The sequence below is a fragment of the Camellia sinensis genome, chromosome 14 (genome assembly GCF_055761805.1).
Source record: "Camellia sinensis isolate YWXY chromosome 14, ASM5576180v1, whole genome shotgun sequence".
Taxonomy (NCBI): domain Eukaryota; kingdom Viridiplantae; phylum Streptophyta; class Magnoliopsida; order Ericales; family Theaceae; genus Camellia; species Camellia sinensis.
In genome coordinates, this window is record NC_138974.1 from 127,692,558 (window position 1) to 127,719,130 (window position 26,573).

The window sequence follows — 26,573 nt, forward strand, 5'->3', positions numbered from 1 at the left end:
GAAGAGAGGGGAAGAGGAGGAAGAGACGGGAACAGATGGTAGCCCCTCCGCTCGTCGTTGCCTCTGCCCGATCGTCGCCCTGCCGTCGCCTTGTTGCAGCTCATCTCAGTAGCTCGTCGCAGCCCCGCCATCGTGTCCGCCTCTGCCTCGTAGCCCCCGCCTCTGCCTCCGCCTCCAGTCCGATTTTGATGGCCCCTCCAGTCCAGTCCTGCTTTTTCTTCTTCTTCCTCATTCTCTTCTTCTTTCTTCTTCTTCCTTCTCTTCTTCTGGAAAAAAAAAAAAAATAAAAAACGACGAAAACGACATCATTTTTGAATTCAGAGAGATTCGAATACTCAAATTCGAGCTATCAATCATTTCTCGGTACAATAAACAAACACAACTTTAGTTTAAAACGTTGGGACGTTTCCAAATGCGAAACCCAAGGCCAAGCCCAGGCCCACTTCTAAAGTCTACTTTCAAGGAAGGGGGATGCGTTTCAAAGCCTCTTCGAGTTTACTGGCCCAGTCCTGATCCTAATCTGCTTCTATTCATCTTCTTCGCTAAGAACCCTAATCAAATCCTTTCCCTAATCCTTCTCTCCCTCTCTCTCTCTCCCTATCACATACATATATAGATACATATATCTCCTTTATTTCTTCTCTCTCTGCATCATGGACGGAATTCGGTCTACATACAAAGACGAGGAGGTTGATAACTATTCATCCAACAACAACGAAATCAACAACATTGTCATCGCCGATCCGACACCACCCACCACCACCGCTGCCACCGACGGCGCCGCCTTCATCGCCACCACCAGCACCACCTCTGCTGGAACTCGTGATTTAGAAACCAAACCCTTAATTGACGTCAAAGAAGAACCTGTTGCCTCCGCCGAGGATAAAGACCAAAACCCTCCTCGGAAAAAGGAGAAACAGCTTTCCCATCTACCAATAAATGCAGAGCCACCTTCAGCTGCAGAACCCAAAACCAAATCGAAGAAGAAGACGAAATCGACATCACGAAGAGGTAAAAAGAAATTTAAGAATAGCAATAATGACAATGCCCAAACACAGGATACTGTGTTGATCACTCCGATTCCCCGCTTTCCTGATAAAAATGACGATGCTCCCGATATGAAAATCTGTCTATCTAAGGTTTCGAAAGCTGAGAAAGTTGATTTGAGTGAGGATCGCTTGACTGCTGCCAGCATCAAAGGTTATAGAATGGTTAGAGCCACTAGAGGTGTTGTGGATGGTGCTTGGTATTTTGAGATTAAGGTAGTGAATTTGGGTGAGACGGGGCATACTAGACTCGGGTGGTCGACTGAGAAGGGGGACCTGCAGGCACCGGTTGGGTACGATGGAAATAGTTATGGGTATAGGGATATTGATGGGACTAAGGTACACAAGGCTTTGAGGGAGAAGTATGGGGAGGAAGGGTATGTTGAAGGTGATGTTATTGGGTTTTACATTAATTTACCAGGGGGCAGTTTGTGTGCACCAGAGCAACCCAATTTGGTTTGGTATAAAGGGCAGAAGTACTTCTACATGGAGGATGGGAGTGAAGATCCTCCTAAAGTGGTACCGGGTAAGTGATAGTTTGTTCTTTGAATTTATACCTTTTAGCTAATTGAAGTTGGTTTATTTTGTATACAATTTTGTGCTTTGTTTGTTTGAGTTGATTGTTTCTAATTGCGATAAACTGTTGCTTATTAATTGGTGGTTGTATTTGTAAATGGTGAATTTTGAGTTTTTTTGGTTAGTCGTCAACAATTTTATAAGACTTGGATGGATGACTTTGACCTGTATAAGTGTTTGTTATTTAGAATGCATAATTCGTTACACTGAAATATTTCAGGGTCCCTCTAGTATGTTATAATTATGGTTTTCATCACTGTTCTGAATGTGGTATTGACTTTTTCCATTTCAAGCATTTTAAGTCGTCTTCTCCCTTTTGCTCATTTAGGTCCAAAGTGTGCTTAGGATTGAAGGATGTGGGCACATTTTTCTGCTTCTGCACATTGTTCTTGCATTATGTTAGATTCAAAGGTTTCTTTGAGGTTGAAGCCTTGTTCTTGTTCTTGTATTATGGTGGAGGAATGTGCTGTCACGTTGGGATTTGTCCTGGATGTGTACTTGTTCAATTTTATTTTTTACTATCAAAGCAATTGTGGGTTGTTAGGGAAGATGTGGTGGGGGCATTGTTGTAAAAGGCTTGCCTAGGCGCAGGTGAGGCACCTTGTATTGGGCAAGGTGCATCGCATTCAGTGAAGTGCAGGCAGGCGCTTGAGGCGTGCACTTAAGGCACAGAAGGCCTGCGCTTCATTTAACATTATGCTTTTGTTTTTCTTTTAAATAGCAGCCATTTGATTTTTATTAATGTACTATAATGGACGAATATATATATATTGCTACATGGGATTAAAACACCCAATTACAGTAAATATACTTCTGCTGTGCCTCAATGTCTTTTGTAATGATCTGAGATTTGTTTTTTTAAATCATCACATAAATTAATTGATTGAATGGTTTGATGGACCATGTGATTATTGATTGTTTTAATATTAAAAGATCATTTTTAGATTAGTTTATGATGATTGAAACAAAGATTTTAGTTTGATACACAAGTTTGGGTTGAAATTTGTATCTCTTGAATTAGAGACCTTACTTTTATGAGTTTTAAAAAAAATGTTTCACAATTCAGAAGCTTATGAAATTTTTATGCAAGGTTTATATATGAGTATAGTAAACTTGGTAATAATTTCAGATTAGAACTCTTACAGATGAATTTTATAAAATTCTTGTACCGAGTGGTATTTGGATTGGGTGCTGTGTAGATTTTTTGTGCGAAAATGTTATGGTTTTGTATATTTTTTAAAAATAGTTTCCCATCTCAGAAAATTGTGAAATTTTTATATGTTATTTCTATATGAATCTAGTATATTGGGTAAACATTTAACAGCGAAAGGATGAGTATTTAATTTTATAAATTCAAGGATTGATCGGTGATTAGTTAATCGTTAAACTAAAATTTGTATTTCAAATTCAATTGAGGTTTGATGTTAAGACCATGACTGTGAGGTAAAATTTGTTGGGTCTAGTTTGGTGTATATTTGGGTCATGTTTGATTCATGGTTAGGAATTTAATTCAAGACCCATGACCCATAGTCATTATAATTTGGATTTAGGTATGTAACTTATGCTTTACAGTTTGGTCCATTTCCATTATGTGAATGGTAGGGATTCCCTTGAGAGTTGGTGGTGTTGTGTGTTACACTAAATTATAGTAAATGTTTGAATGACGAAGTTATGGTGTGTACCATAACATGAAAATTATATATTTTTGTGGTGAAGAAAAAGTCATATTTATGTTGTAAGAAAAATTATACCATTTTATGATTTATATTACAAAATTTTGTGGTGTTATTACAATAAACACTTCACTATATATATAGGTATATAAATGTATATATATTGTACTGATTGATGGGTTGGATAGAAAATGAAATACAAATAAAAGAAAAAGAGAAAAACAGCAAGGGACAAGCCCACGTGGGTTGTCCTTTGTATCTTCTTCATTTCTTTACTCTTCTTTTCCATCTTTCTCTTTCTTTTCTTCTTCCTAGTTGATTTCGGCAAAGAGTGAGAGACAGAGGCTATATCTTTCAAGTTTGGTTTGTAACTATTTTGCTCAATCGGAGTGTCTTAGAGTTGGATTTTGTGAATTTATTGAGAAGGAATGTTATAGATCAAGTCGAGAGCTACGTAACTACCATCTCTGATTTTTGATTCGTCAAACATGAGATTTTCGAAGTTCTTCATATTCACTATTTAAGGTAGGGATTCTCTCCATTTTATTGCTTTAAAATTTATGTTAGGGTTATTTTGAGAAAATATACTATGATAGAAGTTTTATTGCATAAATGTTTATGATTAGGTATTTTATTTGACAAAAATATGTTGAGTTATTATTCCATTTTGTTCTTGGAATTTATTTTGAAAAAACATGATGAATATCTGTCCAAAATCTCATTTCGAAAATAGAGATTTGTTTTTGGAATAAACCCATAAAAGTATACTAGTCAAGCCATTTGGTGAATATTGCTATATATATTGTTGTATTTTGTTCATTTTTGTGAAAATGAAAAATAGAATATTTGAGTTGTTGAACTTCAAAATTTGAGAAAAAATAGCTAGTCGAGTGTCTTGATATTAAAAGTGGTTAGGTTTGAAGAATGGGAAATTCTAGATTACATTTGATATTTTTTTAAAAAATTTCTAGTTATGATGAGCTTACTAATTTGGTAAATTAAATTAGTTTAGCCGTCAATTTATATCCAATGTGACTAAAATATATGTTATTGGGATTATACCATGACTTCAAATGTGGTTAAAATAAAATGATAAGATTTGATAAGAATGAGATTTGGGAAAATCATTATAGTTAGTTTGTTTGGTATGGAACAAAGTTTGATTTAAAAGAATTGTTCAAGTGAAAGTGATTTGGTATTTGATTACTAGTTTTAATAGTTGACGGATTTTAATGTGTTATTTTCATACCTTAATTTCATATAAGATAAGATATTTGAATTGTTTGGCGACTTTGGATGAAAAAAGGGAAAATGGTGATTTTAGTTCATTTGGGGCGAATGAATGCTTTGAACTAAATTGAAAGGAATGATTAATTTTATCTCTTTAGATTAACTGGATGGGGTTAATATTGATAAAATGCTAAATGAACACTTGTGATACATTTCATAGTTATAGTCAAAAGAGGATTTTGATATAATTGGCTAAGTGTTGGAAACTATATGAAAATTGGTTTTAACTAAGTATGTAGTAACCAAGTGTGTGTTTACTCTACTTAGCTGATTTTCAGACTTTGTGCTGGTACTATTGATTTTATGGGCGTGACCCAGGTTATAGTCTTATAGCTGGTATTGCTGGTCCAGGTTGTAGGAGATAGTTGCAGTATAGACCCCTGGACACTGTGCAGTTGAGAGAAATAGTAACCTCAGTAGTTGTGGGTGGATTTTCTTTCTGACACAGCTCGGAGTGAGCCTGGCGTGTGATTAGGGTATGACCTATTATTAATTTTACGGCTCAGACATGGTATTAGTGATGAGATGGGTTATTGTACGCCCTTTTGGCGGTTATTATGTTTTAAGATGTATTCATTATTCAAGTTAATTGGAGTGAGTTAATTAAATAAAATGAGATTTGGACCTTTTCGGTAGTCACTGTGATTGTTCATTTATTTAAGTTAGCTGGGATGAGTTAATTAAATAAAATGATATTTAGGCTCAGTTGGCAGTCACTGTAATTGTTTATTTGTTTGAGTTAACTGCCATGAGTTAATTAAATAAAAAAGGAATTGATTCCCTTACTGTGGTTTGTTTAATTATTTAATTTAACTGAGACGAGTTAATTAAATAGGTTGGAATGGACGTCCTGTTGGCAGTCTCATCATATTTCAACTTAATTGTTTATTTAAATTAACTGGTGGGGTTAATTAAATAAATCAAACTGAAGGGATTTAGTAATTATATATGAAAATTGGCATGACATGATATTATTTGCGCGACTTCAATAAGTCACGCTTAAGGCGCCCGGCTGGGACAAGGAGTGGTAAGGCCCAAGGCCTTCGCCTTGAGGGCTTTTTTTAATTGTTGCTTTGAATGGCTTTGTTTGAAATCTGACCATTGATTTAATATGGTGTAGCTACAGAAGATCCTTACTCTTAAGTACACATGCTAATACATTGGGCATTCAACCCCAAATCAACGATAGAAGAAAAATTAACCCTAATTCCTAATCTCCGAAGAACACTTTGTTGCTGCCTGCCTTCGTTATCTAGTTCAGCAGCTCCAAAAATTCTTCACGTTGTTGTCTTCTTCTTCTTCGTCTCTTCTTACATTTCTCTCTCATTTGTTATCTTCTTCTTCTTCACATGGCTGTGATGTTGCTACCTTCTTCTATTCTCTTCACGTTGCTGCCTTCTTCTTCTTCTTCTTCTTCTTCTTCTTCTTCCATCTTCTTGTGCTTATTCTCCGGTCTCCTCTTTCTCATCCTTCTTTGGACTCATCTATTTTTTGTTTCCCCCTCGTATTCTTCGTCTCCCCTATATTCTTATTCATGTTTTATGTTAAACTTTGAAATATTGTTCATTTGTCTATGTTAAAATAGTAGTGTTTGTTGTTATTTATATTTTTAAATAATTAATATTTTATTTTGCTTATGTTGAAAATTATTTGCTTATATTAAATTATATATATATATATATTTTTTTTATGTTCAAGGTGCGCCTCATTTCGGTGAAGTTTGCACCTTGCCTTGCACCTAGGCCCCAGGAGTCTTTGGTGCCTTGGTGCTCCCATCGCCTTTAATAACACTAAGACAATAGTTGAGGGGCGTAAAGTGTAATTTACCCATTATCTGTAGGAGAGTGGAGTAGAGCATAGATCATTTGTTTTGCATTGGCTTGTCACATGTGGCTTTGTCTCTATGGCATAGACTATTTCATCTGGGAGATAAATTGGGTGGCACCAATTACTTGTGTTCAGTTGGATTTGATTGAATATAGATGCTTTTGGTTTTAGGAAGGAAGCCTGAGTGCTTTGAGATTGTGTTATTTGCGCTATTTTATGAAGTGATTTGGTTAGAGAGAAATACTAGGATTTATGAGGATATATTTGAAGAATTAGAAAAATTATGAGATAATTTTGTCATTTGTCCTCTTTTTCGGTTTCAGTATTGGATCCATTTGTCAGAGATAGGCGAGCGTCACATGATATGTAATTTTGTGTGTGTGTGTGTGTGTGTTTTTTTTTTTTTTAGTTGTATTCTTTTGTATTTCTTTTGTCCATAGATAAAATGTTAATGCCATTGCTTATTAAAATAAAATAAAAAAATTCAAACCTCAAGTGTGATGCCTAAGGTTTTAGGAGTGATTACTAAAACTATCCTCTTCTTCTCCTTTCTTTGTAAATTCTCTACACTATAACAACCCAAGGAAGCCTACTCTATCAATTTTTTTTTCCCAATCATTACATCCAATTCTATAAGCCTAAGCTTTTGTTTTTTTGACAGCAATAAGCCTAAGATTTTCCTTGGTAATTTTCAACCCTAGTATCGAAAACTACCTTAAAAAGTAAACATATTGCTCTCGGGCACTATTCACTGCACCCAAAATGACCATTGATTCGCTCCCTTTACCTTATGTAACTAAGCCCTAATTGTACTTCCTTCCAACCATACTTCTCTATGTTTTTCATTAAAGTTCTCTTTAATGAGGAAAAAGTCAAATCTAGGAGTGGGAGTTTTGGATTGACAAAATGTAAAACAATGGGTCATAATGCTCATAGAACTGTGTTGATGAACTATTAATTTGAAGAAAAATTCATTATAATATATTGGATGTCCAATTCAGAAGTCTACTCCTATTGTATTGCATTTTGGAACATGTGGCGTACACATTCCCATTCCCATTCGTCATACCGGAACAAATCACATTTTAAGAAACATAGTATTGAATATAATTTATTATTTGTCCTCTTTTTGGGCTTTAGTTGCAACCCCCTTTAAGGGATTTCTTTTTTATTTTTTTAATGCAAGAGTCTTTATGATTTGTAATTTTATTCTCTCTAGGGCTAGTTGATCTTCCAGGCATAAATTCATACTGATTCACTGACGGGCCGCAATTTCATTATAACTTAAGATCTAATGATAGGAGGAAAACAATGTAGATTTATACTAGTTGCCATCTTATTTTGAACTTTAGAAATTTGTGTTATATTGTTTTTTTATTAACTTCAAATGAAATATTTATATATATGACATAATAAATATATTTTGCGTGTCTCTCATGTGTCATGTTTTGCATTTTTTGGAACTTGTGTCAGCGTGTTCATGTCATGTCATGTCATATGTCTGTATCCGTGCTTTCTAGGATGTTGGGCTTGATTACACTTTGCAAAGACTTTGGATAGGACAATGTTTAAATCTACCATCCATATTTTCATCAATTGTGCTAATTAAAAATTTATTTGATTTTCTTTTAGAGCACGAAGGCTCATCTATATTTATAGCATACAGTAATCCTGCTAACTTCTTGCAAATATGCAACTTCAAGACGCGAGGGAAGTATATTCTACTAGAAAGTTTGAAAATCACCTACCTTGCTGCTATATAACAATGTGAGGGAAAGAGGGAGACTCAAAGACTAATTTTTGCCAGCTGCTAGTCTATAATATTTTGGGTATGGCTATCATAGTCTCTTAGTTGAGGCAATGTTGCCATAACCAAACCACACCAAGGCTTGTGTCCCAATCAAGTGGGGTCAGCTACATGAATTAATTTTCGCCATTTAGCTCTATCAAGAGCTATGTGTTCAGCTAAATTAAATAATTATATATATTTTTTCACTACCGCATTCCATGTCAACTTAGTTTAGGTCTTCCCCTCCCCGTAGCATCTTCATTTATGGTGATTTTATCACTCTTTCTTATCCTTGCATCTATAGGTTTTCATTGTACATGACCAAACTATTTTAATCTATTCTCTCTCAACTTATCTTTAATAGGTGCTACTCCTACCATTTCATGAATATATTCATTTCTAATTTTTTTTTTCTATTCTTACCACACATCCATCTAAGCATTCAGATGAGACAACGCAGCCATAGGGTTATATAATTATTTATATAACTCTCAATTTAAGGAAGTAAGGCTGTGTTTTGATCTTGAATTTGGGTAGTGATTTGGAAATGGATATGGAGAAGGTGAGGCAAATGTGAATGAAATATAAGTTTTTTTCTCCATTCTCCGTTCTTTGTTCTCCGTTCTCTTTCCCTTTCCAGATCCCTATCCAAATCCATCATCTAAATACAATGTAAATGTTTATATGCCATGGGAAAAATCTGAGTGTTTGATGAGGGGAGGTTGAGTTGTTGTTTACATGTTAAAGAAATTTTGGTAATTTCTAGTATTTGATGAGGAGATGTTGATTTATGTTATTGATTCTTTCTTTCTAAGCTTTAAGTAGTTTTCCAAGCTAGAGATGTAACACTGGGTAGGCGGTTGCTTTTTCTTATCAGGAAGTGAAATATCTTTCTTCAAAAATGGGATATGCCAAGGGGTTGCTTTTCAAGATCTCTGTGGTGGTCGATACTACCCTGCAGCTTCAATGTATACACTTCCCAATCAACCAAAATGTGTTGTCAAGTTCAACTTTGGCCCTGATTTTGAATTCTTTCCAGAAGATTTTGGCAGCCGCCCCATACCAAGACCAATGACTGAAGTTCCTTATCTTGGCTATGACGTCAAAGTTGAGAATGGTGTGTCCAGTGAGAAGAAACATTAGCTATACTGCACCTTTTAGCAATTTTTTCAGAACATATCAGAAGTCGGTGATGGATTCATGTTTAACTTCTATTGTAATGTTGCAAATTTTTTATGTTATGTCTGACAAATGAATAGTTTAGTCTTGTAAACTCAATTTTTCTTTGGAGTCTTCAAGTTTCTTTTGAGCTGGACTAATTAAAGTTGGCACAGATTGCATTTATTAAAGTAATTTAAATATGTTTTCTCTACCTTTTTCACCTTGGTTTTTCCTGTTGAAGAATGATAATAGGTACAGTAAACAGCTGTGCTCTTGAAGAGTACACTATCTGTTTCAAGAAAAAATGATCAAGATAAATGATCATTTATTTCTTTAGAATTGAGAGAAGCAATTAGAAATTTATAGGTGCTCCTGTGACAAGTTTTACATTGCTGATGTGACATAATAGTATGTGTCGTTAAGTTATGTTTAAAATATTTTTTTTTCACTAGCTTGACCCTCAGTCTTTACATTGCTTCATTGCCATTTTGTTTTGGACATGCAAAAGTGTGCATACTTTTGACACCATAGTTTCTGTTTAGCGTGATTGAGGGAGAGTGGTTGTGGTGCGAAAGGGATCGACATGGCTGCCTAAGACCTTCAGATTAAGCAGCTTGTGCACCAAAAATCTGAGTCCCATGATCTTTTCTCCTATCCTTTATTGCCTTGCCTTTATTGGTTTATTTATTGATTTATTTTCCGAAACAGGGTGTTGGATGGCTCTTTCGTTGTTGTGGCGGCCAATTTCTATACGATCTAAATTGTCTTTCCCAATGGCAGGTAATCAATGTGTTTCCATCAGAATGTGGCCTATGGTGAAAGTGGTAAAAGTGCAAGGTATTCAAAGTTATGAAAGCTGCTGATGTGGCCAGTTAAACAAATGGAAAATGCTCAGGTTGGTTTATTGCATTTCCATATGAAAAAACCTAGAAAGATACTCTGTTTTATATCCTGCCTTCTTATCAAGGTTATCAAATTTGCAATGCCTAAACTTGCTATCTAGGTTAAGAACTGGATGTAGGTAGTGCTGACTGGGGCTGAGGTTTTACTAGAGAGTGGAATCACTATAGACACTAGGGACAAAGCAGCTCAATGTATACATATATATATGTAGAGAGAGAGAGAGAGAGAGAGGTGGATCGGTAACTACTGCAGAAGAACCTAGATTCATGCAAAGCAATTGAACTAATGTTTGGGTCGTGTGGGTCAACCACTGCGCTAAACTCACACCCATGGGGAATGGACTTCCGTTTTGGGATTTGAGTGAATTTACTCAAATGTTACAAAATCTCTCAAGTACATTTTCTGATAACACATCCCTCATGGGCTGACACGTGTAGGTTCTTTGATCCAACGTGTAATATACACATTACCGCCCATGTGACACGAGATTGTGTAGGTGATATCCACAGTGGACAAGTACCATGTGCAGAAAAAAATGTACAGTCAAAATCCACTATTAACTTAAAGTTGGTCCTTGTTCCATGCATCCTTGACTTGTTAACACAACAATGTGTATTGGGTGCTGCAAACTCTTTGTAGTCATGCTGAAAGGAATACTGAAGATGTTCGTAATTTTAATTGTTGAATATCATACCTAAGAGTCCAAGGGTGTTGGTGGCTGATCATCTTTGTACTTGAATTGATATTCTCACATTTCCCAGCCTGAGCACTTCCTCTTGCTCTAAGCAATGACCTTTGTCTCAATTTTTAGTTGCCACAATAGTTTGCCATAAATAGGAGTCAATGAAAAATTTTCTTGGAAAAAAAATTCCGAAGTAATAAATGGAGTCATAAAATAGATGAAACTCACGTCCTACTATATGCAATATTGTCTAAAAGGTCAATATGGCACTAGAAGATTATGTGTATCCCATTATATTGCATAACACTTCGGATAATGGATGTACGATACAAGTATAAAATCACATATATAGAGCAAACTACGGCAAGGACTAAGTTAAACATTTTCATCATTGGTCTCAGGCTCATTAAATCTTGTTATTACTATCCTAATTAATAGCTCTCTCTGTGTTATTCTTGCTTGATTTTATTTTGCTAGAGAGAGAGGGAGACCATGCTATTTATTGGAAATTGAAACATTTTGAAGTGCAAAAAAAGAAAACTTATAAATTAGTTTTGGGAAATCATAAATCTATCGAAAAATTGTTTCCAATTTGGTTGAATCTTGACACGTAATAAGTATATGTAAATCATGAACACTTGATTACAAACAATCAAAAAATGAACATTTGATTACAAATAAAAATGAAAAATCATTGTTTCTTTCTTTCCTTTTTTTTTTTTTTTTTTTTGAAGGTTGATTACACCAAGACCCCCTCTACTTTTAGCGAATATCACTTTACTCTCCTCATCTATGAACTCGTACATTTTGACTTCTTCAACTATAAAAATGTATCTCTTTCACTCCCTCCAGACTATCTTGAAAAGGGGTGTATTTGTATTGTTTTCATAGTTGAGGGGTCAATATGTACAAGTTCATAGATTAAGGGGGTTAAAATGATATTTACTAATAGTTGAGAGGGTCATGGTGTAATTAACCCCTTTTCTAATAAAAAGTTTGCTTCCAATGAAGTGGTCTCTATAGATTTGAAGTGTAAAAAATAAAATTATAAATTATTTTTGGGGAATCATAAAACAATAGAAAAATTGTTTCCAATTTGGTGGCATTCTTGACACGTAACAAGTATATGTATACCATGAACATTTGATTAAAAAGAAAATGAAAGATCTTTGTTTCTTTCTATTTTTTTTTCCCGATAGAAAATTTGCAAATAGAACTTTGGGATTTGTGTTCGACAAAATGGTAACTAAATATAAAAGGAAAATTGAGTTTGCTTCCAATGAAGTGGTCTCTACAAGAAAAAAGAGAAAAAGTATAAAAAGATCCATGTTATTTATTGAAAATTGAAAAATTTTGAGTTATAAAAAATAAAATTATAAATTAGTTTTGGGGGTTTTTATAAATCAATCGAAAAATTTAGTATATGTAAACCATGAACATTTGATTAGAAATAAATTGGAAGTTCATTGGTTTTTTTCTCCAATAAAAAGTTCACAAATCCAACTGTGGATTTGTATAGGACAAAACAGTAACTGAAATATAAAAGCAAAATTTGGTTTGTTAAAGTGGCCTCTATGAGAAAAATAAAAATATGAGAGAGAGAGAGAGAGAGGTATACAAAGATCCATGTTATTCATTTGAATTTTTTTTTTTAAGTGTAAAAAATTAAAATTATAAATTAGTATCTTGACACCTAATAAGTATACGCAAACCAAGAACATTTGATTAAAAATAAAAATGAAACATCATTGTTCCTTTTTTTTTTTTCCCCAATAAGAAGTTTGCAAATCCAACTGTCGATTTGCATACGACAAATGGTAAGTAAATATTAAAAGAAAATTGAGTTTGCTTCCATTGAAGTGGTCTATTATTGGAAATTTGAAAATTTATAAATTAGTTTTGGGGAATCATAGATTTATGAAAAATTGTTTTCAATTTGGTGGCATCTTGACGTTAATAAGTATGTATGTAAACCATGAACACTTGATTAATATTAAAAAATGAAAGATCATTGTATCTTTTCGCTCCCTCCCCAATAAAGTTTGAAAATCCAACCGTGGGATTTGCATTGGACAAAATGCTAACTAAATATACATAAGATCTAAGATGCTACAAGTACAATTATTTTTTTCTTTCTAAAAATAAGAATTCCTTTGAATTTTCTTGCACGACTTGGTTTGTTGACTCAACTTGTCTTGATGAGTCGACTTGGCCTTCATGAATTTTTTATATTGTCACATCTAGGGTGTTACAACTTATGTGAGATGATTTCTAGGAATTGCTGGGTCAATGTATTATTTTTCCCTTGTCAAGTTCAAAAACTATGTAGGTGCCTAGACAGTGCTTTCTACACTAAACATATAATGCAATCCAATTTTCCATACTAGTTGCTGGGGAGGGGATGCAACATTATTCCACAAATTGGAACAATATTTTTAATGGGTTAGTGGAATAATTTGCATAATTGTTAGCTTCTTGCTAATGCTTGCATATACACAGAGGATTAAGTTTAAAACTATATGCTTGCATATACACATAGGGGGAGAATTAAGTTTTGAAGTTGGAAAAGATGACTTGCACCTTTAAAATCAGAGATAACCTATGTGGCTTAGTTCTGGTGAGGTTGGGGATTGTTCAATTTAGGATAAAAGACACTTTTAGTCCCTAAAGTATGCGTTGTTTGCCATTTTAGTCCCTTAAGTTTCAATTTTGTCATTTTGGCCCTCAAAGTTGTCAATTTGAGTCAATTTGGTCCTATCTCTAATGTCCTTTTAAATTGATAACGGAAATATGGATAAAATACAATTTTAGTCCCCTACGTATGCATTCATTGTCATTTTAGTTCTTTAAGTTTCAATTTTGTTATATTGGTTCTCAAAATTGTCAATTTGATGAAATTGACTCAAATTCAAATTGACAATTTTGAGGACCAAAATGACAAAATTGAAAGACGACATAATTTAGGGACCAAAACTGTCTTTTTACCAAAGATAAAATATTTTTCCCGTTGTCAATTTAAACGAACTTTAGAGATAGGACCAAATTGACAACTCTAAGGACCAAAATGATAAAATTGAAACTTAAGGAACCAAAATGACAAACAACACATACTTTAGGGACTAAAAGTGTCTTTTATCCTTGAATTTATATGCAAACATAGACATGCAGACACTCATATACATAAGATTCTTCTAATTTAATTGTGTTATGCTTTATGTGCTTATGCTTTGTTTAGCGATTAGTAGCCTTAGGGGCATTTATGTACTTTGGACCACTCTAATATTAATGTGTGTTTATGAGAGAGAACCTTATTTTTTGTCTTTCATTAGCCATTTATTGCATCTCTATCATCGTTCTTTTGTTTCTTCTTTTCTTTCATACCAAATCATTATTTATTCATTTGAAGCTTGAAGATTGCCATTGTTCTTCTCTTCTAATTGTGTTAACATCATAAAAGAAAAAAAAAACCTACCAATATGTTCGACTAAGGGTTGAGTACCATGCTCTCTCTCTCTCTCTCTTGGAGATGGGTAGCAATGGTTTTTCAATGTTACAATGATTTTCAGTAAAAAGGTTTTCTTTAATTTATTTTTATTTTCATTTTTTGGAAAATCATCGATCGAGCATGGTTTGTTACTGCAACGGTAACAGTAGCACTGACATTGTTGCAGGGTGTAATGGCTGTAGCATAGCGGTGGCGGCAATTGGAATCGTGAATTTTTTAATTCTTTGCAAAACTTTAGGAAAACATACCGATACTCATGATTTTATTTTAGAATCACATTTAATGATGTTCAAAATTATTTTCAGTATTTTTGTTTAGTTTTAAAACATGATCCAATATATATACTAATTTTTATATTACTTTTAAGTCGGAGAATTTTCCTATTCTTAGATTTATTTAATTTTCTTTGCTTTACTAATTATACTTCTGGATAATTTCCAATTTGTTAAGGAAAAAAAAGAAGTATATTTAATATTGTAGAAATTTAATGTATAAATAGAAATGATTGTATTATTGATTGTTTGATTTTTATTTCAATTACAATGATTCATGATTCCTATATATAGAAGAGGGTGAGTGTGTAGTAGGTAAGGAGTAGGTGAAGTGGAGGTGGTAGTGGTGTAGTGGGTTAGGTTTAGTGGAGTAGGTTTAAGTGGGTGAAGTAGGTGATAGGTTTTAACAGCCCCCCGCAAACTCAAGGGGGATAGGAACTAGCCAACTTGAGTTTGGAGAGAGTAACAAAACAAGAAAATACATAAAAATAAAAGAGGATAGGAGACGCTGTATGGTCGTGTCAGACCATTGGTGAAGACACTGGATGGTGGTGTCATAACGTTGTAGAGGACACTGTATGGTGGTGTCATAACTGTGTAGAGGACACTGGATGGCGGTGTCAGACCGATGTAGAAGACAGTTTATGGGGTCATGTCGGACCGTTGTAGCAGACAATGTTGTGACAGTTTACAGAGTCTTGCTGGACCTTTGTAGAAACTAACCGGAATCAATGTCGGAACAGTTTACAGAGTCTTGTCGGACCCATAAAGGAGCTAACCGGAATCAATGTCGGGACAGTTTACAGAGTCTTGTCGGACCCTTGTAGAAACTAACCGGAATCAATGTCGGGACAGTTTACAGAGTCTTGTCGGACCCCTAAAAAGTCGCACCCTCAAAAGGTGTGCCCAATCTATCAAAAGGCGTGCCATCAAAAGGCGTGCCCAATCCATAAAAAGGCGTGCCATCAAAAGGCGTGCCCAATCCATAAAAAGGCGTGCCATCAAAAGGCGTGCCCAATCCATAAAAAGGCGTGCCATCAAAAGTTGCGCCCTCAAAAGGCGCGCCCACTTCATCAAAAGTCGTGCCCGACAGAAAGCGTCGAGCCATCAAAAGTTGAGCCGGAGACGCGGCGAGGCACGTGAGCGACAGAGCGGCGTGTCGGCCGCGTCGTCAGTGTCAATATAAACCAATGCGGAGGCGGTGGAAACCAAACCAGACTGAAACCTCTGAACTTGTCATTCTGAAACAATCTGTAAATACTCTGTATCCAACCCTTCTCGGAAACACTCAGCAACCCAAAAAACATGGCCTCGTCTTCCCGTTCAGCTACCTAGAATATGGCCTCTTCGTCCCGTGGTCTGCTCACTCTCTTTCCCGACCTCAACGAGTCAACAAGAGAGATAACTGGTGCGGTGGCACTGGAACCTCAACCAAGCGCCCCAGAGTTTGCTCCGTTGAACTTTCCTATGCGGTCTGTGGAGCAAAGAATGGCAGTGCAGTCGGATGTGGAGGCCAATCAGTATACATTGAAGTCATGTGTGGAAACCATGACTGCGGTTACAAATTTGTCGAACCGGCTGCAGAGTAGGACAAATGAGGTGCAGCATTTAAACGGCCAACTGGCTCTGCTCCAGCGCATGTATAAGGATGCGCGAGCAAAGATAAGTGTGCTGAAGGCGGAAAACAAGGAGCTGAAGCGGAAGGTTACCGTGATGTTCCGATTTGGAGGTCCACCATATGCTGTAGTGGAGGAGCAGGGTGGAGTGAACGTGCTCGGTGGAGTGGGAAACACGGAGGCAACACCGTCAAGGACCGTCCAGGACGGAGGAAAAAAGAAGAGACCGGCGGCAGAGTAGAGAAGAAAAATCCCCCCTGTGGATGTGGTTGTTTTGTGGTTTTTTTTTTTTTTTTTTTTTTTGGTGTAAAATTGTGATCAGGGCGGAGTCCCGATAGAAATAAAATGAGTGTATTGTGCAAATCCGAATGGCTTGAAGGTACAAGACTGAGCAGAAAAAGTAGATGGAATGAATTTTTTTATTTATTTATATATATATATATATAAAGAAAAGATAAAAAGTTGAGGTGTAAGGAAAAGTTGGGCGGTGGAAAAGGTGAGGATGGTTTTGGGTTGATACAAAATAATAATAAAATAAATGAGTGGAGAGAAAGGGACCAGAGAGACAGACAGAGTTTGTGGGCTATGTATCGGAACCAAGTCGATAAGGAAACCATCGCAGGTTGGAGGAGTGGATCTTCAAGGCGGATCTCGCAGCAGTCCTCACTGAGTTAGTCCAAAACCAACCAAGTACCCTCCTGGGAAACAAGGCGGTTCAGGTTGGTGTAGGCGGGCCGCTCAATGTCAAGAGAGCGCCTGCAGATTTCGTAAATAGCTTCATTGTCAAGAAGCACAGCGACATCAGTATGCTCCAGGAGGGAATGGGTTGAGAGGACACTGTTGTAGGGCTCAACAACAAATGTGGAGACTTGAGGAGAGGGATAGACAGTGAAACCAAGCTTTGATTTCTTGCCATAATCAACTGAGAGGCGCTCCAAAAGAAGGGAACCAAGACCAGATCCAGTGCCCCCTCCAACAGCATTGAAAACTAGGAAGCCTTGGAGGCCAGTGCAGTTGTCAGCAAGTTTACGAATACGGTCCAGGCAGAGATCAACAATCTCCTTCCCAATTGTATAGTGACCACGGGCAAAGTTGTTGGCAGCATCTTCCTTGCCACTGATGAGTTGCTCAGGGTGGAATAGCTGACGGTAGGTTCCAGTCCTCACTTCATCTATGACAGTGGGTTCAAGGTCTACAAAGACAGCACGAGGGACATGCTTTCCCGCACCAGTTTCACTGAAAAAGGTGTTGAAGGCATCAGCAATGGTGAACAGGCTTGACAGGGTGGGTGCTAGACTTGTAACTAGCATTCCTAGATGATGTTGATCATCATGAGTAACAAACAACAAAGGAAAGAACCCCCATTCAGTGCATGGTGGGTGCTCTGTGTGTGTGTGTTTTGAACCATCATTGTTGCAGACGAGTGAAGGTAAGTGTAGAAAATTTTAGCGGACTAGGTTGAGGTCCGGCGGGCGGCCAAGGCGAAGTTGCCGCCCGCCGGTGAAGCAAAAAATACTACGTTCTAAACCAGCTCTGATACCATGTAGAAATTTAATGTATAAATAGAAATGATTGTATTATTGATTGTTTGATTTTTATTTCAATTACAATGATTCATGATTCCTATATATAGAAGAGGGTGAGTGTGTAGTAGGTAAGGAGTAGGTGAAGTGGAGGTGGTAGTGGTGTAGTGGGTTAGGTTTAGTGGAGTAGGTGAGGTGGTAGTGGTGTAGTGGGTTAGGTTTAGTGGAGTAGGTTTAAGTGGGTGAAGTAGGTGATAGGTTTTAACAAATATTAAAAATAATAGTCTCATAAACATAAGTTCAAAATACAAAATGTGAACATAATAATGTAAAAGTACATAACATGAATTCTAAATTTTGTTCAATAAATTTAATACAAGAGAAATAGATACAAGTTAATATTCAAATATAATTAAGTAAAAAAGTAATGAAATCTTGTAGAACTTGAAGATTGGACATTCAAAACATGTATAGATAAGATTTTTACTTAAGTTCTAGCTTCTATGTCTATAGTGGCCGTAATAGGTGGTGGTAACCACTACAACCGTTACATAAGCGGATGGTTGGAACCTATGGGAGGCTACGTGTTGAAGGGGGAGCCTATTAAGGGCAGCCTGAGATTGCGATTGAATAGGATGGATCTCAAGATCCATTCATGGCTTTTGAAAGATTAGACTACTGATGTGCCACCAAGTCAATTGTCATCCTCAGCACCAATTTCAAATCCTCCCATTGAGGCCTCAGGTAATGAATCTTGTTATTACTCTTTTTAGAGATAATAAAGATGATTCCAATTTTTTCTATTGCTCTTAGAAAGGGTGTTAGGATTTATACTTAGCACCCTATATATAAATTTGTTTTGTCCTTGCCCTGTGTGTAATCCACATAGTTGGAAGGAAGCTATCGAGGATCCTATGGTAGAAGAGATGAAAGCTTTGAGCAAAAGTGGTATGTGGGAATTAATTTTTCTTTGTGACAGAAAGAGACAAGTGTGCTGTAAGAGGTGTCAACTGTTAAGAAGAAAACAGATGGGTCGATTGAGAGGTATAAAGCAAGCCTTTTTCACAAGTAATTTATTCAGACTTTATGTTTTTGACTATTAGGAGTCCTTTCCTTCTGTGGAAAAGATGAATTCTATTTGTACGCTTCTTTCTTGCGAAACTAATCTTGGTTGGCCATTGCAACAATTTGATGTGGATAATGCATTCATTCATGGTGATTTGAAGGAAGATAAGTGTATATGAGTGAACCACTAGGGTTCTCATGTCAATCCACTACTGGGAATGTTTGTAAATTAAAGAAAGTTGTTTATGGGTTGAAACAGTCTCATATAGCTTGGTTTAATAGGTTTTTTAAGGTTATGTTGAGATTTGGATACAAGCAATGCAGATCATATTATGTTAAATAGGACAAGGATAAAATAATTGTTTGTATGGTATATGTGGATGGCACAGTGGTGACAAACAATGGTGTGGAGGCAGTGACTCAACTGAAGGTGAGGTTTGTTAAGGATTTTGAGAGCAATGACCTTTGCCCTTTGAGGTACTTTTTTGGGGTTGAAATTATCAAATTGATAAGGGCATCTTTATCTCTTAGAGGAAGTATATTCTTGATCTTCTTGACAAAAAAGGCATGTTGAGTTGTGGGCCAACGTATTCACCAATTGAGGCTAATCACTGTCTTAGCAAACTGCTAATAGTAGTGCTTAGAGATTCTGTAGATAAGGAGAGGTACCAAAAACTTGAGGGGAGACTCATATTTGTCTCATAACAATTGGACATTGCATATGTAGTGAGGTTGTTAGTTTATGCATGATCATCCCATTTGAGGCATCTCAAGTCAGCTTTTGGGAAGGAGATCTTGTTTTATAACCATGGTCAAATGAGATTGGATGCATTTATTGATGTAGATTGAGTTGGTTCAATTAATGATAGACCTTTGTAGGGAAAATTTGTTTACTTGTTGTTGGAAGAAACAAGTAATGGTAGTAAGCTTATGTGGCTTCCAAGCTTTACTAGAAGATTTGGGAATCTATTGCGGTGGACCATCGAAGATGTGTTGTAACAAGAAGGCTGCTATTAATATTGTTTATAATCTAGTTAAACATGATAGAACTAAGCATATTGAGATTTGCGAACACCTGTGTTACATGGGCTCGTTGGTTTAGGGCAGAGTACCAATGTCGACATGACACGACACGACACGGGTGTGGGTGTGAGATTTGTGTCGGATTCGGCATGATTTTCTCGGACACGGCTGCCATGAGAGGAGTGAAGAAGGATTATTGGGAAACTTACAAGTTACAGTGAAGGAAGCGAATCTAGTAAAGGAAGCGATCGCGATCACCATGGCGATCGCCATCGCAATCGCAATCGCATCTTGATCTCAATCTTTTATTCTCACTAACGATCTCGATCTGTCTTCTTCTCTTTGTCGGTCTCTCAATCTTCTTCTTGCTGTCGATTGATTTTCTTCTCTCTGTCGATCGATCTTCTTCTCTCTCTCTTTCTCTCGATCTTCTTCTCGTTTGCTCTATCTATCTGTGTCTATCCATCTTCTACTCTCTCTCCCTCTCTCTGTCTCTCATTTTCTCTCTCTTCTTCACTTCTCTTTTCTGACTCCACTTAGCTCATTTATAACACACACAAACATATATATAATATCAATTAAAAAAAAGTTTATATACATAAATTGAAAATATTTTTATTAATATGATATATGAGACCTACAAAATATGATAATGCCAATAAAAAATAAAATATTAAGAATTTCTAGTATTACTCATATAAATAATGTATATACATTCTATTTTTTAATTTTATATGGTGATTTTTTTTTTTATAATTATTTACAAAATAAATAAAAAATTATTGTGTTTATATAGAATTTATTTGTATGTGTCTTCCACAATAGAATTTAATGGTAACAAAGAACAATTATTATATTTATATACAAAACTGAATACAAAAATATTTTTTTACTTGGGGTTGATTTGGGAACGTAAAAAATTAGTAAAAAAAATCAAAAAACTATCAATAAAGTCAAAAAATTTAAATGGCTATTAATATTTCATATGCCGTGTCCCTGTATCCATATCTATTTTTTGGATACTTTTTAGCCGAGTCCCCATATCCTTATTTTTACGAATAGGCGAATATGACACCTAGACACATACCCGTATCTGACACCTGCACCCGAGTCCGTGTAACATAGGCGAACACTTTATTAAAGAGAAGTTGAATAATTGATTGATTTGTGTACTTTTTGTGAAATCAGAAGATCAGTTGGCTAATGCTTCAACTAAATATCTTAATAGTAAAACTTTTTATCCCATTGTTTTCAAATTGGACATGAGAGATCTCTTTTACACCAACTTGAGTGGGGAGTGTTATGTGCTTATGCTTTGTTTAGTTTTTTTGATGACCGGGTGTCCGGGCCAACTTACGTTACGTGTACCTCAACTAATTCTGGAATCCACGCAAAGAGCCTCCTCTATGTGGATCGGACAAAGTTCGAACAGAGTCCCAAAGAATTGATAACACCTAGTGTGAGTTGAACTTGAGACTTGGAGGGAGCACACCCCCAGGCCCCAAGCTGCACCCACTAGGCCAATCCCGTGGGGTTTATGCTTTGTTTAGTTGTTAGTAGCTTCAGTAATATTTATGTACTTTGGACCACTCAGATAGAGCCATTATTTTTTGGTATCTTTCATTAGATGTTTGTTGCATCTCTTTCTTCTCCTGTCTCTCTATCATCTAGTCTTTCCTCTCATTGTAAATTAACATGTTGAAATGACAATACATGATTAATGCAAAGCATAAAACCAAGGAAAAGGGTAAATTTGGAATTTGCGAGTATATCTTGGACATTATATAATTATATTTAGCTATTGTTTGGAAAGTGGGTTTGGGGCTAAAATAGCCATGAAAAACAAAATAGGCTTTTAGCCCGATAAGACAATATTATATCCAACGCATAATCATTTCATTCTTTCTCTCACAAAAAAGTCAAAAAAACTAAAAAAGCTAAAAGTCCTTTCCAAACTAGGCTTTTTAGCCCCAAGCTAAAATAGTCAAAAAAGTCAAAAAGCCAATCCACTTCCCAAACCAAGCCTTAGTGTTAATTTTAATTTTGTGATATTTGTCAGTTACTATGCTATTGGAGAAATATTATGTTGTTTCAGTTAGAATATTTTCGTAACTTTGCAATTTGCTAGAGATGGGTTGGGGTCAAGTTACTTTTTTTGGGTCTTTTTATATAGTTCTTATAGGCGTAGAATAATTTAATCAATTAAAGGGTCTTGATTTCCTATTTGTGAATTATAGTTTTTGTGCAACTAGGAAAAGTTTAACAGTTTATAAATGGGGGAATTACAACCCAGTGGGAGAAATTCTTTTTTTTTTTTTTTACACAAAACACATAACCTTTCACTTGCACCCCATCACAAAATCACTTGCACTCCACATGTTTTTGTAATTTTTTATTTTTTTCTGTCCCATTGTTTTGAAATCCCCCTTTCATAAATACCTTATGAAATTACTATTCAATGTTGTTGAAATCTAGAGAATTGCATATTGTGTTTGTGAGATTTTTTTGGGGATTTGGTCGAAGCTCTTTCATATTGGCCTCGTTTGGTAGAGCTATGGGAAAGTGATTATAACTTATAGCCTAACAGCTTATAGCTTATAGCTGTGAACATAAGTTGATTTTTGATTTATAAATTAAGCTTCTCCTCCCCCACTTAAAGAATAAGTTGATTTTTGACTTACATAAAGCTATAAGCTGTATTGTTAAGCTGAACCAAACACATCAAAATAGTTTAAATTAAGCTAAAAGCTGAAATAAGCCCTACCAAACAGGGCCAATAAAACTTAATGCATCAAGGACCAGCACAAAAAGTTTTCCTTGAAAAGTCTAACACAGACCACTATTACCAAAATATTAAACTTTAAAATAATATAACTTTTGATCTAAATATTGGTTTTGAATAAAATTAGTATTTTTAGAATCCTGTCATCAAGATCTATCAAACAAGATCTATGTTGACTACAAAATTCTTTAAAAAAAAAAAAAAAAAATTATTGTCGTAGAAATTGATGTAAACAATAACATGTTATTCTATTTGAGAGTAATATGTTACATTGGCAATATTGTCCAAGAAAAAAAAGAAGATATTTTACTCCTTGCTCCATTATCCGCCTCTTTGGGGGCTTATGAAGTAAAATAAATTGGGCTGTCATATTCACCAAAGGGGTTCAATGGAGGGGTTTTGGCTAAATTTCCCAGATTTTTTCCCAACCCTTGTGATGGTAAGGCCTTCTCTTTCTCTATTCTTCTATTTGTCTCTTCTACTATTTGTGTAGCGTTAGAACAATCGCAATTTCAAACTCAAAACCTTTGCCAAATCAATCTTAAACCCTTCCCTTACCTAGTGGCTTTAGTACATTATTAAAACATAAATTTAGCCATTGTCCATTCAAACGTCACATCAACTAAAATTTGCAAATCTGTAATTTGCCAATTTGAAATTGATCTAATTAGGGCTGGGCATAGGATTATCTGACCCACGAAAACCGTCCTTCCCAATCCGACCTGAATATGTTTGGACATTTTGAGTGTATAGTAGAGTTGGATGTAGTTTAGAATATAGCTGTGTTGCGGGTTGCAGGTGGGTCTAGGGTGTTACTTGCACCCGCCTGCACTTGTACGTTTCTTTTAAAAAAATTTTTTGGACTGTCGATCTTCTTGATCGACAGATTCGTATTAGATATTTTTTTTGCCTAAACCCTAATCTTCTCTTCTCTTCTCTCAGCAGCAGCCTCTCCTCTCACTGTCTTACTCACTCTCGTTCTTTCATCTCTCTCTCTATGGTGACCGGTGATCGGCTGGCATGACACCTTGGGCAATCCACATACTCAAAATATGCTACAGCCTTTATATATATCACGAATCTTGTTGCACTCGAGTTTGGCATCACCGCCATGGTCACGGCCTTCGCTTCTCCGACAGTCATAAAATTCCCACTCCCATCCTTCGATCTTTCTTCGACAACCATGTCGGAAACCCACCCTGCACCGTCCCATACTCCGGGAACACCTCTGCTCTCGACTCAATCTCTCAGTCACTCTCATTCTTTCATCTCTCTCTCTCTCTCTCTCTCTCTCTCTGGTGACTGGTGATCGGCCAGCGCGACACCTTCAGCGACACCTGTGGCTGCAATCCTTCGTTGAGGTCAATTCGCCTCTTTCTTTCCATTTGTTTTGTCATGAAAGTAAAAAACTTAGATTTATATTTATACTTTAGGAACAATCTAGACAATCGTTTTTTAGATTTATATTTTAGGAACAATCTAAACAATCCTAATCTTTTAAGTCATTTCCATATTACATGAATATTATTGGTCTTTTTATCAGAAAAATCTATCTTGGAAACTTGTATTGTTGGTACAAAAAAGCCCTAGAAAAATGGGGGGAAAGGACCAAAAAATAATTTTTAGAAAATGGGGAAAAAAGACTAAAAACTAATTTTTTTTTGAAGAAAAAGTCCAATCTATAAACCGGTACATTGCGAACTCTATCCGCACAAACGGCAACCTATACTATGGGCCATTGTGGGTTCACTTTTTCCCAACCCGTAGTTAATCGGGCGGGTTCAACCCGTAATCCGAACTGCACAAAACTGATCCGCGAGCACCCCCTAGATGTAATCGTTAGCCTTTTCTTTCTACAAAGCTAGGGCCATGTTTGTTTGGCTTATTAAGTAGGGCGGCATTATGAGTACGGTGAGATTTAGTGATGCGATTGCTAGTATGATAGTATTAGGTTGTTTGTGAAATTAATTACAAAAAAAAAAAAAAAAAAAAAAAATTGTAAGTTTCATAACAAAATAAACATGACATTTTATTTTTGTCAATTAAAATTTAGGGTTTATTTTGTTACAAAGGTCAAACTTTAATTAATTAATTTATTTTTTTAATTTCTCCAAGTTTATTTGTTTGTTTGTTTGTGTCTAAGAAGTACGAACAAGGATACGGATGCGAACACAAACACAGATGCGGACACGGGACACCGCGATTTCAAAAAACTGGGGACACGGCGGGGACACTGGAATAAAATATGTTTTCATATATTTTTATTTGCTATCTAGATTAATATATCCTCAAACAATCAATATTAACAAAAATTAACTCTAATTGTATATATATATGTATATTTTTTTAAAAAGTACTTTTAAATTAACACTTACAATTTATATATATATTTTTTATGGGTGATTTATTAAGTATTTAAATTTAAGAAAAAAAATAATAAACATTCCACATTTGTCAAAAGCACTAAATAAAATGGAAGAAAATATATCTTGGCATGTTCCTAATGTGCACCCAAAGTATCCCGGTGTGTCTCCTGAATATAAATTAACTAAATAAGGGGACATGCCATGTACTAACGTGATGGTATTAGTGGGTGGGATTAGTAGTACACCTGGACTAACAATCTGGTTGATAATTAACCAACAAAACATGCCATATAATGCCACACAATAATTTTCTCTATTAATTTAATGTATTTAATTTTCAACAAACAGACAGAAATTTCTCTAATCAATTAAGCATGGAGTATGTTTGGTTTGAGTTTTAGAAATGAGTTTTAGAAAAAAATTTCCAAAAAATTGTTTGGTTTGAAATTTTTCTCAAAAAATTTCTAAAATCACTCTTTCTCTCTTACACATCAATCAATCACTTTTTCTTTCTCCTCTCTCCTTCTCAATCACTTTTTCTCTTACACACATCTACTCAATTACAACAAAATATCAAATCATCCCAAACTCCCAAACTTCAAAACTACTTTCAAAATATACGACCAAACAAACCAAAAAAATTTCTAAAACAACTCTCCTAAATTTTTTTCAAAAACAACTCTCCCAAAAATAAACCAAACAAGCCCTCCTAAATCTTTGGAATCAATGCACATGGACATTTATTTGTACATCAAAGATACACATCCATGTAATAATTAAATAAATTTAGATGTGTAAATATAAAATTTCATCAACAATACGCATATACATAAATGGGTAAATTACAAATACATCCCCTGAGGTTTGATTAAAGTACAAATCGCTCCCTGTGGTTCTGGAAATTACATTCCACCCCTTGAGGTTTCTAATATCATAATAAATCATCTCTTTTATTAATAAATCATCAAGTCAATTAACAGTTTTTAATGATGTTATAAATATGTTTCGATTAATGATTTAGCTAATTTTATTATTGTCTTGAAGAACAATTATGAATATTTTTTTTTTTTGTTAATTCTGTTAAATAAAAAAATTTAACGAGGTGGTATTTGTAATTTTTCAAACTACAGGGGGCAACCTGTACTTTAAGCAAACCTCAAGGGTATATTTGTAATTTACCCTAGATAATTTTATCTAAGCAACACAATAATTTTCCATTATAGTTTAAATTGTTGATTCAAAACAAATAAATTTTTGTAATCAATTGCATAGATAGATTTATTTGTATATCAATGATACACATACATGTAATAACTAATTTACTTTCAGAAATATACATATAAAATTACATCAATAATGCACATACAAATATTATCGATCTAAGCAACACAATAATTTCCCCTATTAGTTTAATTTGTTTGATTAAATACAAGTACATAGGTGAAGTTTTATAATCAATTGAGCAAATAAATTT

At 35.2% G+C, this 26,573-nt stretch overlaps 1 protein-coding gene and 1 pseudogene across 7 annotated transcripts in view; one reads left to right on the forward strand and one right to left on the reverse strand.

Annotated features, from left to right (window-relative positions):
- The first annotated feature begins 475 nt into the window (after positions 1-475).
- Positions 476-26,573, forward strand: part of LOC114289500 (protein TRAUCO) — a 33,130-nt gene continuing 7,032 nt past the window's right edge. For 3 of the 7 annotated variants that reach the window (XR_014349967.1, XM_082904058.1, XM_082904057.1), the window contains exons 1-3: positions 498-1,572; positions 9,079-9,318; positions 10,143-10,257. Coding sequence is in view for 6 of the 7 variants with exons in the window: in XM_082904058.1 (XP_082760184.1) it covers positions 654-1,572; positions 9,079-9,318; positions 10,143-10,225 (1,242 nt within the window). In the remaining variant the exon portion in view is untranslated. Of the gene's footprint in view, positions 1,573-9,078; positions 9,319-10,142; positions 10,258-14,618; positions 14,929-26,573 lie in introns of those variants that run through there. The other 4 variants (XM_082904060.1, XM_082904059.1, XM_028233250.2 and 1 more) reach the window with 3 other exon arrangements.
- LOC145806651 (tubulin alpha chain pseudogene) lies at positions 17,012-17,689 on the reverse strand (annotated as a pseudogene).